This window comes from Lissotriton helveticus, chromosome 10 (genome assembly GCF_964261635.1).
Source record: "Lissotriton helveticus chromosome 10, aLisHel1.1, whole genome shotgun sequence".
In the NCBI taxonomy this organism is placed as follows: Eukaryota; Metazoa; Chordata; class Amphibia; order Caudata; family Salamandridae; genus Lissotriton; species Lissotriton helveticus.
The window spans coordinates 25,392,650-25,406,476 of NC_136071.1; the positions used below are offsets into that span (position 1 = coordinate 25,392,650).

At 44.1% G+C, this 13,827-nt stretch overlaps 1 protein-coding gene across 2 annotated transcripts in view; it reads right to left on the minus strand.

Moving 5' to 3' along the window:
- Nucleotides 1-13,827, minus strand: part of EMD (emerin) — an 88,263-nt gene that overhangs the window by 20,928 nt on the left and 53,508 nt on the right. Inside the window, exon 5 of one of the 2 annotated variants that reach the window (XM_078664628.1) lies at nucleotides 8,057-8,146. The exons of the other annotated variant lie outside the window; for it this stretch is intronic. Within the exon in view, the coding sequence (XP_078520754.1) occupies nucleotides 8,057-8,146 (90 nt within the window). The remainder of the gene's footprint in view (nucleotides 1-8,056; nucleotides 8,147-13,827) is intronic. 2 annotated transcript variants of the gene reach the window in all.

Sequence of the window (13,827 nt, forward strand, 5' to 3'; positions counted from 1 at the left end):
CATTTGAAAAAGCATTTGCTTCTTTTTTTCCTTTGGATCTACAAGCTTTCATTTTGCTGAACTAGAAGAGATCACAAAGATCACCTTTGGATTTAGTTTTCTGCTGCTTGACTTTAAGTGTTTGTAAAGGTGCAGTTTGAAGATTTCGAAAAGTCATTTAGACCTTCATAATATGAAATGGAAAAATAACTTTGGAAGCTTTTTGGATGGAAACCTCAATTCAGGAACATATCTTTTGCTTTAAAGTTATTTAAACACATGGCATTTATTGATTTGAAAGTGACCGAAACCTGGGATGTGTTTAATTTCTTGTATGTTTATTTTCGAATGTCTGGTAAGCTAATTTGTGTTGGAATTTCATGAAAAAAGATAAAAGGTGGCAGGAGGGGAACATTGTGCAATTGCAACACTTTGTACTTTATTTCCTTTGTCCTAAAAAATCTCTTTTTTTTTAACAGAGTTTACTGGAAAAAGCATTTATAGTAGTTGAAACAGAGTGCAGGCAACCAAGAAAGTTCACATACCATTAAGGTTAGTGTTTATAAAATTCACTTCCACTACAATATTTGGAATAAATCAGTGCATTTCTGTTTCCTTAGGTAGGCAACTATTTTTTAGTGCTACAGTGAACTGTCCGCTGTATCTCTTCCCAATCCCTTTTTCCTGGGGGCCTCAATTACTCAAGTTTGGCATTGGGTAGGGGTCTAGGTGTGACAAGGAGTGAAATATTTCACGACAATCCATGATCCCCCTGCGGTGGAGCTCAGGTATTTATTTGAATTTGAGACAGAGACATAGTAACTACATCACTGCTATTTTAGAAACACGAGGCGCACCAGACAAATCACCACAAGACTCTCACTTCGAACTAAGCAGAATGAAATAGGTGATAGACAACCACGTCACCAGCAAGGCTAAACAGAAGTGTAAAAAACAAACAAATGAACTCCAAAATCAGAAGTGTGGAATTCCTATTGCCTCACACCCAGGACATATTCCTTGGGGTCAAGGACATCCAGTTTTCATGTTTATTTTGCCCTTTGGACAAGTAAGCCCACCCTCCTGTGGCACTTAGCTGGCCAGTTCACAGCACAATTTGGATTTTTATTTATTTATTTTATTTTATTTTAGAGGTTTTATATAGCGCTAGCTGGACCCAGGGGTATCAGAGCGCTTTACATTTGTGAGACAAGAAGGTCAATAAGACAGGGGGCATACATAGCATCAATGTATATAAACAACATATAGGTCTCCGCCTGATAAGATTTCAAAATGATACATATGGGAAATAAGCACATCAAAATATGGAAGATGTGAATAATAAAAAGTATCAAAAGGCAACAAATTGGAGAAAAAAAAGCTGGAGGGGCAGAGTTGAGGGGGGTTGGAGGGGATGAGGGCTGAAGGTGGACAAGGGAAGGGAGTGCAAGGAGGAGTGAAGGTGGTAAACAGGGAGGGGGAAGTGACGAGGAGGAAGGGCGAGTAAGGCTGAAAAAAAGGGAGGGCGGATGCATCTAGGGTCGGACAGATGTGGCCAGTGGAAGAGAACAGATATGGATTAGGGTCCCCAAAATTTATTGAGGAGATGTAGTTTGAGTTCTTTTTTGAAGCTAGAGTAGGAAGGGTTGCAGCGAAGGTCAGTTGGAAGGGCATTCCAAATGCAAGGCGCGTTGCCGGAAAAGGATCGAGACTGGGTGGTTTTCTTTTTTAGAAGGGGGGGATAAGAAGAAGGGTGTTAGTACTTCTCAAGGAACGGGAGCAACCGGCTTTAGTGAGTTTGTTAGCGAGGTAGGTCGGTGTGTTTTGATGGAGAATTTTGTGAGTAATGCAGGCTGTTTTGTAAGTGGATCTACCTTCAATGGGGAGCCATTTAAGGGTTTTAAGGGCAGGGGAGATGTGGTCGAATCGCTTGCAGTCTGAGGTAAGCCTAGCTGCAAGGTGAAGCACAGATTTAAGAGGTGCTAGGTGGATCTTGGGAATTCCGGTGAGAATGGCATTGCCATAGTCGACGCGAGAAAGAACAAGGGATTGGACTGCTAGTTTGAAATCATCGATAGGGATGAAGGGCTTGATTTTCTTTAACTGGCAGAGAGTGAAGAGGGCTCCTTTGGCAGAATTATTGATGTGTACCTTGAGTGTAAGGAGGTTGTCAAGGGAGATCCCTAGTGATTTGACTGAGGAGGACAAAGATAAGGAGCGGTTGAGGGCATTAAGGTCGGAGATCCAATTCTGAATGGGCAGCTGGTTGTTTTTGGGGGGAAAAAGAATAATTTCAGTTTTTTTAGGGTTGAGTTTGAGGTGGTTAATGTGGAACCAGGCTTGAATCTTGATGAGAGTGTTGTTGAGGTGAAGGATGTCAGCATGAGTTTTAATCTTATAATAGAGTTGGGTGTCGTCAGCATAGAGATGGTAGTTGATCCTGGCTTGTTTAAGAATAAGTGTGAGGGGTTCCATGAAAAGGTTAAAGAGTGTGGGAGAGAGGATGGATCCTTGCGGAACGCCTAAGGAGATGGGGGTAGGGTTAGATAGGCAATTTTGGATTTTGATTTATTGAAAAAGGTGTTGTAGGTATGAGACGAACCATTTGTGTGTCGTACCATTCAGGCCGAAACGATCTCTAAGAACATTGAGAAGAGCAGAGTGATTAACAGTATCAAACGCTGCAGAGAGATCAAGGAGGATCAGAAGGCTAGATTCACGATTGTCAAGTGAGTGGTGGATGTCATCAACAATGTTCAGCATGGCGGTTTCAGTGCTGCATCCTTTCCTAAAGCCAGATTGGAAGGGGTCTAGTAAGTTAAAGTGTTCAATGTGTCTCTCTAGTTGGAGAAGAACACATTTTTCCAGGGCTTTGGAAAGAAGGGGGAGGTTGGAGATGGGACAAAGGTTATTGAGGTCGTTTGGGTCTGCCAAAGGATTTTTGATAATGGGGGTGATTTGGCCTAGTTGCAATGAAGTGGGGACGCAGCCGGTGGCAAGGGAGCTGTTGATAATAGAGGTCCAGGAAGGGGTGATGATGTGTTTTAGGTTTTGGACAAGTTTGGAGGGGAGAGGGTCTTTGGTGTGGGAGGAAGGCTTGAGTTTGGAAATGATGTTAAAGACATCTCTTTCAGTGACTGACTGGAAGTTAAGCCAAGTGGCATTATTTTTAGTAAGAGAGTTAGGATGATTGGAGTCAAGGAAAATAGAGGGCAATGGGGGGTGAGGGAGATCAGAGTTATGATGGGCAGTAGTAGGTGTAGGGGGAGTTATGAAGGAGGGTGGGATGTTAAGAGACATGTTCGGGTTAGTGGTAGGGATCGCAGTAGAGAGGAAGGATTGCTCAATTAGTTTAATTTTGTCTGAAAAAAAGAGAGCTATTTCTCCACATCTAGTCGTCGAGGCCAGTGTGACAGGGGGAGCGGACGCAGTTTGATTGCGCAAATGTTGAATAGTTCTCTTGGCCTATTTTGAGCTCGATCTAGTTGTGACCTGAAGAAGGAAGTTTTTTGTCTAAAGATGTGTTTTTTGTAGGATGATCTAGCAAGTCTGAGGCGGGCCAGGTTAGAAGGAGAGGGGTGCTGTCTCAATAATCTTTCAGTTAATCTGAGTCTACGTCTTTCATTATTTAGGTCTGTGTTAAACCATGATTTGGAGGGGATATTTCTTTGTTTTTTGAGTTTGAGAGGGGCTAGAAGGTCAAGGGTAGCAGTGACAGCTTTGTTATATTGTTCGGTTAGTTCATTCGTGTTAAGGGAGGGAGGGATATCGAGAAGCTGTGCATGAAGTTTGGATTCAAGTAAGTCGGGAGGGATGTGATTGAGATTTCTGATCAGTTTCATGGGTTTAATAGTTTTGGAAGGAGGGGGGAGGCAGAGGTGGTTATGGAGAACAGGATAAGGTGATGGCCTGACCAGTCAATGGGAATGATGTTAGATAGGAGGGCTAGATCTTTGCTGGTAATGATAGCGTCAAGGGTGGCTCCTTTGGAATGGGTTGGTGATTGACAGATTTGTTTGAGTTCATTAATTTCGAGAAGGTCAGAGAGGAGGGAGATTGAGGGATCTTTGGTATCATTCCAATGGAGGTTAAAGTCTCCCAGGAAGATGTTTTTAGATTTGGAAATTGAGGATTGGGTAAGAAGGTTCGATAGCTCGTCAATGAATGGGTAGTGATTTCCAGGCGGATTATATATATTGTGAAGGCGGATGGGGGAGGAACCCTGTATTTTGAGTTCGGCTATAAGGTATTCATCTGTGAAAGAGAACTTGTTGGCAAGATGTTCAAACTTGTGTTTATGGATCATTATTGCAAAGTCTTTTTTAATATGGTGAGTGCTCAAAGGAAATGCTGTGAACACAGCTTGCACTACTGACAGTGATTCTAGCATGAACATTTGCACACACATTTGCTTTCAGGCTTATGCAAGTATTTGCTTCTAATCAGAGAGACTTCTGAAAGCATTATAGGTAGCCACAAATTATTTAACTTTGCAATATTGATGATTATTTGCTTTCAAAATAAAAGGTTCACAAAAAACAGCAACTAAAAGAAAAACATTTTGATAAAACTGCAATTTTAGGTACCATTTCTTTGAGGCATAATTTTGTAAAATGTGTTTGATACATGCTAGTTCTTCCCAAAAATATTAATAATGGAAAATGAGTGTACAACCAGTTTCATCAAAATTATGGGAAACATAAAAATAAACAAGCAATAGCAAAGATAATTGTTCTGGCGCGGATTCCCACCCTTTTAGTTTGTCAAAGCGTGTTTTGTTTCAACGTAGTTTTTTTAAAACTTTGTTGTTCCGGTAGCGGCTGGGCTGACACCAATGTACCGCAAAAAATTCCCTTAAAGCAATACTGAAAGCATATGCTGCCATAGTAGTCCCCTGCACTGAAGGAAAGTACTTTATGTGCCAATGTGCTCCTTATGAAAGAGCAGAATGCAGTCACTCACAGTGAAGTTGACCATATATGAAATTATTTAAACTTTTAACATAAACAAAAAGTCTTGGCAAACCCCAACCATACTTATAGGCCAAATTATTAAAGTAAGTTAAAAAAACACACCCATGGTACATGTCCTTCAATTTGTGAAGATTTACAACTTTCACAAATTTACAGAAGTAGGCCTGGAAACAGTACATATACAAAAAGTTTGTGAACTGCATTTTAGCATGAGCAAATATACATGTGTACGTTTGCTCATGTGAAAATCTGGTTGCAGGTTCGCATTCCCTCCAACCCCGTTTCTTCCCACACTGGAAAATGTTTTATATCTTCCCTCGTCAGGAGTAAATTACCAACCAAGGGACAAGAGGATTTTTTTCACAGGAAAAGTAGATCTACGAATCATCCCATCCAATGGGCAAGTTAATCTATACTAATATTATAAAGAGAGAGCCCGAACCTTTGAGGCGGGTAAGCTCCGGAACTACAGCGCCAATCAGAACACCCAATACAGCATTGGAAAGGTGAGTATAAGCAGATGGACATAGACTATACACCAGCCCAATATATACATTACAAGTGAAAAAGACCGTTTTAGGACAAAGTAGTCTGTTGTGGGCGTGGGCGTTCTGCTGTAAAGCAATGCTTGCGAAAAGCATTCTGTGTGAGAATAGCGTTCTGACACGTCTTGAAGTGGGCGTGTCGTTAAGCAGTGTTGTGGGCGTGTGCCTTCAGAGACGCCCGAAGCATTGCGGAGAGGGGGAATAGCGTCCTTGGAGTTGTGGCGTTTGGCAGTGACGCTATGTGGGGCGTCTAAGTGTACCAAGGAAGTCTTTGGGGAGTGCGTGAACCTACTCAGGCACACGCCCTCAGTATGTATGCCAGGACTGATCAGGGGCGTCGGCAGGAGCGGACACACACGTTCGCATTCTGCAGAAAGGACAACAAACCGCAGAGCACACGCTCACCTTCCGCGCAACAGAAAGAGGGGTTCTGAGCAGCCGCACAGGCAAGTCGCATGAAACAGTAAATGTACTATGCCATGAACTTTTAAAAAGAGGGCGTGTTGTTTAGCAGTGTTGTGGGCGTGTGCCTTCAGAGACGCCCGAAGCATTGCGGAGAGGGGGAATAGCGTCCTTGGAGTTGTGGCGTTTGGCAGTGACGCTATGTGGGGCGTCTAAGTGCACCAAGCAAGTCTTTGGTGAGTGCGTGAATCTACTAAGGCACACGCCCTCAGTGTGTATGCCAGGACTGATCAGGGCCGTCGGCAGGTTCGCATTCTGCGGAAAGGACAAACTGCAGAGCACACGCTCACCTTCAGCGCAACAGAAAGAGGGGTTCTGAGCAGCCGCACAGGCAAAAAGCATGAAACAATAAATGTACTATGCCATCAACTTTTAAAAAGACTTTGCCTTGCCTCTTCTAACCATTTAAGACCTTCTTTTTCGTACCCGGACAACGTCGGGACGGGCTGCTAGTATTTTATAAAATTCCACATTCCTGCAAAATTCAATAATTTATAAGCCTGAAGGACACTGAATACCCTACTGTGGCAGAATGACATCCAGGACACCCTCACCCCCACCTTACCGTAGGCTACTCCGCCCATGCAATATCCAATATGCGTAGAGTATCACAGGAATTGTGCAACCAAAAACTCAAATAAACTGTGTGTGGTGAATGGCAAAACAAACACAATTACCAACTCATACCAAAAATGCTCACCCATGGTCATTCAAATTGGCAGGTGGTGTATAATTCAGAAGGTATCAGGTGAATCAAAAAACAACCTTCTAATTCCACAAACACACTCTGAGCCATGCAATATGCAACACATGGCTCAGAGAATGCCACTTGTTTTAAGAAATCAGTCACTCACAGGTAACTACACTTTTCAGGCATTGGTATGTTGACCCCCCCATCTCTTTCAAACAGCTATAAAACATTAACACGCCTGAAAACAGAACATATTAAGCAGCAAAACACATCATTGGAAAAGACCCAAGCTCCAGCTAATGAGGTGAGACAAAATTGACCGACTCTCTCCTGGGAAGACCTTATCGCGGGCCTTGATAGCAGAAACGTGAAAGCAAGAGGTTTTAAATGGGAAGGAATGGGCAGTATATGAATAACTTTAAAAACGAATCAGAATGGCCATACATACTGAAATCTAAAATAAAAAAACGATATCTATTGGCCATTTTAGGATTATACCAATTATTTTGCGAAAAATACACGTGTTATACACATCCAAGCTGAAACATTTTCTGGAGGGACGTTACGAAACATGGAAAAATGAAAAGGGAATGGTATATGCCCCTGCACTTCTTTTAATATGTACTTTCCTCACTAGGTTCTATGGGTCAACGATTAAGAAAATGGCGTGCGACTGAGTGAGCTGGGCTCACTACTTCACATTTGATTTTACAAAACTGAAAGCTACACCAAAAGGCAAACCTAGCAAGGTGATCCTGGATATGATGTCAGAAGCGGACATACGGGGGAATAGGGCACATCTTTCTCTGAAAATTCTTAGAAAGGAAGAAGTCTTGTGCTTAAGGTAACCATCCTAGAGGCTGGCAGTGCTTATGTGAGCTAACATTGCAGTTTCTATAGCCTTACGTCTGCAGGGAGATTACCCATAACATTCTCAACGTTGTCCTTTGAAACACAAAACATAAGGTAGAGGGAATCACCAATGCCATGGTTTATTCTTTCCGGGGCGGTCTCCAAAGAGTTAACCGTGTTGGAAAAAGGGTTGGCAAATTTTAACAGTGACTGATATATTGAGACTCCATATGGCTCTTACTTTAACCCCTTCGATGCTGGCCCGTTTCCGCCGCTGTGCGGTAAACAAACGAACAGGGCGGGGCCTTAACGAACCCCAGCCGTCATCCGCACACGAGCACCGCTGAGCATGACGGCTGGGGTTCGTCACCAGCATGCAAGGGGTTAAAATAAAAAAATAATAATAAAAAAGGGCCACCAAGTAAGTACCCATAGCCTGCATTTTTTCAGTCAGATGAAAGCAAGAGTCTCTAAGAGCCCAGCTATTAGTGAAGTGTGTGCGCTGTAGCAAAGTTTAGAACTGTGCGGCATGCCCCCTAATTTCAGGATCTTACCTCTGTCCTGGTAAGAGAGACGGCCACTGCTGCGATCCCGGTCTGGAGGCAGGTCGTACTGCTGCCTCTCACAGAACAGCGAGTCTGACCCTGTTAAGGAAAGGAGGGCACATCAGCATGGCGAAGCCTCTTTCGCAGCAATACAGACAGTGGCCCGCAGTCCGCCGCGCTTGCACTCAAGGTAGGCTTACTGTTGGACAAGGGACACAGTGGTACTGTCATTTCTTAATGAACCTTTCAGAGCCCTACTGAGGAGTCCCAAGGAATATACAGACCCTCCCTTGCTGCCCAATCCCTGTAGGCACCATAGCCAGCAGGCCCTCAAGAGTGAAGATGAAGCAGTATCTCTTCTTCTCTCTCTTTGAGGTTGCTGAACACACACCGTGGGACGGTCCGGGGAACCTGACCCAAAGCATCAACTAGTGCTCTTGGAAACAGAGCAGCTACCTTCGAAAGTGAAAAATAAATGGCTTTTTTTACGTTCCTTTTTAATTCCTGGTTGTAGTCTTTGTGCCAAAACCAGAAATAGTCTCAAAAGTCCATTTACTTTACAGCAATGTTTTTTCCCTTTTTGTGGATCAACATATGAACACGAATTATTAACGGTGCCTTGTAATCTCAACATCCCCATCCTACAACAAGAATAAGTTTCTATCCGGCGGACGAGTCAGGCCTATATGCTCTCGATGAGAGTCTTGAGCTTCTTTATAATTCTCATGAGGATATTGGGAGTGTGGAGAAGGCCCTTCATCTGGATTTCCCTTTTTTGTGTGCAGTTTTCTTGCCCAGTCTGCCTAGGTCTTGATTACCTGTGTGGCACTATCCATAAGAGGTGGCTTCTCAGCCAGGTACACCTGGGTGCAGTTTCTAGTGGTCCTGCATGCAATCCAGCTGGTATTTAAGACTATGCAGTCTTGGAGCAGAATCAAGGATGGTCCTTCAAGATTGGAGGGGGGCATGGTTTCACTTCTTTAAGCCTTCAAGAGAGGTGTGCTGCAGTGTGTTGGGTGCTCTGAAAGGAGGCCATGTGGTGTGTTTTATTTTTCCATCTTGGATGCGGTCCCTGCCCTCATTGTTTAATTTAAAACATTTGTAAGGAATCCTGTGGCCATTTTGTGAACACCTATACTGTTCCCCATTGCATCCCAATTTATGGGTTCCACAGATATCAGAGGACTGTATACTTGGCGTAAGCTCTAGAGTGCATGACTTAAAATGGATCCGTTCTTCTATCATCAGCACAGAGAATTGTCTTAAATGGGTCATATTACACGTCAGGCTATAACATGTGTACAAGGGTTTCATTTTCATATGAAGTGTCTGTATACAACATATCTTGCACATGGAAGCTGCCTCTGCTGAGCAGTCCAGTACATGACTTTCAGGATAACAAGGGACTATGTTAATTCCATTTAGATCCATTGAATGCCAACTGATCCTATGTGACTATAAAAAATACATCTGCATAAAGCTGTCTCTCCTTGATCTCTTAGTACTGATGTCAATAATACCGCTCCATTCTGGGGCACAGACCGCCACTTTAGTAGATAACCCGTTTGAGTGCGCACACCTACAACAACCTCTTGCTGCACCCATCAACAAGCTTGTTCAAATCTGATGCAGTTTACCTGGTGTTATGCACATGAGCTCTTGTTTTGGAACCCCACCGAATGCACTGAGACTACTCGGTAAAAAATGTAGAACAGCCTGCGACTCGCGGGGTACACAACATTGCAGGTTGGGACTGGGAACTCCAGTGCTCGTCATTTGTGAGGCACAAAGTCCTGCTAAATCTACAAGCTTGCCATCAGCCAGATCTCAGGCCCCCTGGAGGAGAAGGAGCAAGCAGGTGTAGGCCGATCAAGCGACAGCCCTCCAAAGCATTGATAGCTTATAAGCCGGCATGGTCATGTGGGACTCAAACTCTGAGCTAGTCCACAGGTAAAACAGGAGACCCTAGTGTTGAGGATAACCCTGAGGATGCAATCAGGATGAGCCTGGGGTGGTTCGCTGGGAGAGGGTGACTGCAAAAGTGAAGGTCAACCTGCTCATCTACCTAACACTAATGGTGATGCTTAGAGCACAGTACAGAGCGCCCACAACAGAAAGCATACAGAATGGTCAGAAAATGATCAAAACAAGGCTCAACACACTTCAAGCCTTCTCATCATTGGAATACGTGCTCGTCTTGGCCCTGTGTGTTCCTGCTTGGGCCATAGCCTTCAGCATCAGGCAGCGTTTGCAGGCCCGCTGCCAGGTGAGAAGTAGGACACTGAAGAACAGAATTGGGACAATGGTAAACCACTTCCCTTGGGAAATTCCACGGTGTATGTCAGATTACTAGGTGTGGGCCACAGGCAGTAGCTTAGATATAAAGCCAAACCCTCAGGAAAGGAACTGGAGGCTAGGAAGATCCTTCACACAATGTGTTGCCAACTGGAGTCAAATACATTTACCGAACTATATAAAAACATGTAGGCAAAGGCACAGATTTTACAGGCAGTTTCAAAAGAAGACCTTCATTTGGGGCTCTGGAAGAATATCAAGGAACACTATTTCTCTGCTGAGGAACATGAAGTGTGTGTAACCAGAAAATAATATGCATCAAGTAGACACATCGTCCAGAAAGCTTTTCACATGATTAAAATGCAGTGCTCTAACAAAGCGCCATGCAATGTGTACGTTGCGAAGAACTCCTTAACGTGCGCAATATTTCAATGGCTTGCAAATCAGTATGCACTGGGCACTATGTAAATGTTTGTTATACGTGGCCACTTACAATACAGGGTTTGGAGCCAGGAAAGAGTTATTTACAAGGCTGTAGAAATGTGGCCCACCACTACATTCCAGATTTACTCATCTAGATTTGATTCTTGGACGCTTGACCAAATTGTGTATTTCTGTGCACATCACTTTAAGCTCGCCTCTGGGCTTCAGTGCCATGGCAAAAATTTGGTTGTGCCTCCCTGGCATTGTGTGCACTGCACACAAAAGGATGTTCATGATGCAATGGAGAATTTGCTGTACAAAGACCTTAAGAGAGGATTTGTATGAACTCTCACAAATCTTTAAGGTGGAACTCAGCCAATGAAACACCTTATTCCTCAAAGAGTTAACTGATTTAGGAATTTGGTAAGGCAAGTGTATTTCTTTGCAGGACCAGTAGATATCTGTAAAACTGTGTCCCTTGGACAAGCAGATTTGTTAAAATCCATCAACACTGCAGGCCTTTCCTCTGTGCATTCCAAAAGAATGCAAAGAGAATGAATAAGAATAGAGAGTGGAGCTATTCAGGTTTTGTCAGAGACATGAGGTAGAACTCCAACCCTCCCATGAGACTGGCATAGTGATACTTTTGGGTCTCCTTTCTGTCATAAGGCCAAGCCTTATAAAATCTTCATTTCCACCTTATGAGTCACTCTCCACTCCTGAATGGAATACTCCTATTCGTTTCACCCTTCGGAGTCACTATTCCCTCCTTGAAGGAATACTGACACACTGCTGCACCATGCTTGAAGGCTACCCAGGTTCACAGGCCCACAGTGCTCAATGCTGACATCACTCCTGTGAACACTTGTGCTTCTCTTTCTAGCTTGACATCTATCTCGGTTGTCGCCACAGAAGCTGTGGAGAAGGCTGTACAAAACGTCTAGACCCTAAATTGAATATTGCAAAGAGAATAAGGTGCATGGTCATGAAGCAGTTATTATTAGGCCCGGGTGGAATTATAATGCCACTCGCGGAGAAGGCGAATTCGGTAACTTCGCGCTGTGTAACGCGGGGCTCCTGCTAAACTCTGGCGAGTGGCGGAATTGTTATCCTGTTGGCTCATGCGAGATGCGTTTAAGCGTGCGCTGGTAAGCACGATGAGATCTGCTAGCCAGCGCATGCAAGATTTGCCGACCTCTAGCGCAGCTTTTCGTCACTACAGAGCCATCCAGTGCCATTTTCATGACTCAAGCGAGCGGCCGCTTCTCGAGCAGATTCTCTACTCAAGAAGCAGCTAAAACAACTTGAAAAGACATTTTCGAGTGAATGTATTCTACTCTAGTGGTTGCCAACGTTTCGACTCCTGAGAACGACCACTGACTCACAACTGGAAGCCAGGACCCCAAAGCAATTTGTAGGATTCAAATTTCAAACACTGAATAAGTAATTAGTAAAAAAAAAAACACAAACAAGTGCACACCAAACAATGCTCAAATTACTAAAGTATTATTTTATATTGATAACATTTGCAACAAGCATTTACAATGCAATAGGTCTCGCAGCATTAAAGTTTGAGCTATTGGCATTGTATATTACAATGTGTTGCATTAATTTGTTATCAAACTCTGAATTGTTTTATAAAGATTGATTGCAAACTGTCAAATGTTGCTGAATAGTAAGCAACGTTGTGAATAATATTGTTTGCTAGTCATCCTTGGGTACCAGAGTACTTCACTTGAGGCAGAGGTGTTATCTTTAGACTACAGGTGCCGGTGCCGCTTAAGCTAGAAACAGGGCCAGCCACTCACTACTCTGCACTCACTACTCACCACTCACTACTCTGCACTCACTACTCACTACTATGCACTCACTACTCTGCACTCACTACTCTACTCACTACTTTACTCACTACTCTGCACTCATTACTCACTACTCTACTCACTACTTTACTCACTACTCACTACTCTACTCACTACTCTGCACTCATTACTCACTACTCTGCACTCACTACTCTACTCACTACTCTGCACTCATTACTCACTACTCACTACTCTGCACTCACTACTCACTACTCTACTCACTACTCTGCACTCTCTACTCACTACTCTGCACACTCACTCTGCACTCACTACTCTGCACTCACTACTCTGCACTCACAACTCTGCACTCACTACTCACTCGGCACTCACTACTCTGCACACTCACTCTGCACTCACTACTCTGCACACTCACTCTGCACACTCACTCTGCACTCACTACTCTGCACTCACTACTCTGCACTCACTACTCACTACTCTGCACTCACTACTCTGCACTCACTACTCTGCACACTCACTCTGCACTCACTACTCTGCACTCACTACTCTGCACTCACTGCTCACTCGGCACTCACTACTCTGCACACTCACTCTGCACTCACTACTCTGCACACTCACTCTGCACTCACTACTCTGCACACTCACTCTGCACACTCACTCTGCACTCACTACGCACTACTCTGCACTCACTACTCTGCACTCACTACTCTGCACACTCACTCTGCACTCACTACTCTGCACTCACTACTCACTCGGCACTCACTACTCTGCACACTCACTCTGCACTCACTACTCTGCACACTCACTCTGCACTCACTACTCTGCACACTCACTCTGCACTCACTACTCTGCACTCACTACTCACTACTCTGCACACTCACTCTGCACTCACTACTCTGCACACTCACTCTGCACTCACTACTCTGCACTCACTACTCTGCACTCACTACTCTGCACTCACTACTCTGCACTCACTACTCTGCACTCACTACTCACTCGGCACTCACTACTCTGCACTCACTTCTCTGCACACTCACTCTGCACTCACTACTCTGCACTCACTACTCACTACTCTGCACACTCACTCTGCACTCACTACTCTGCACTCACTACTCACTACTCTGCACACTCACTCTGCACTCACTACTCTGCACTCACTACTCACTCGGCACTCACTACTCTGCACACTCACTCTGCACTCACTACTCTGCACACTCACTCTGCACTCACTACTCTGCACACTCA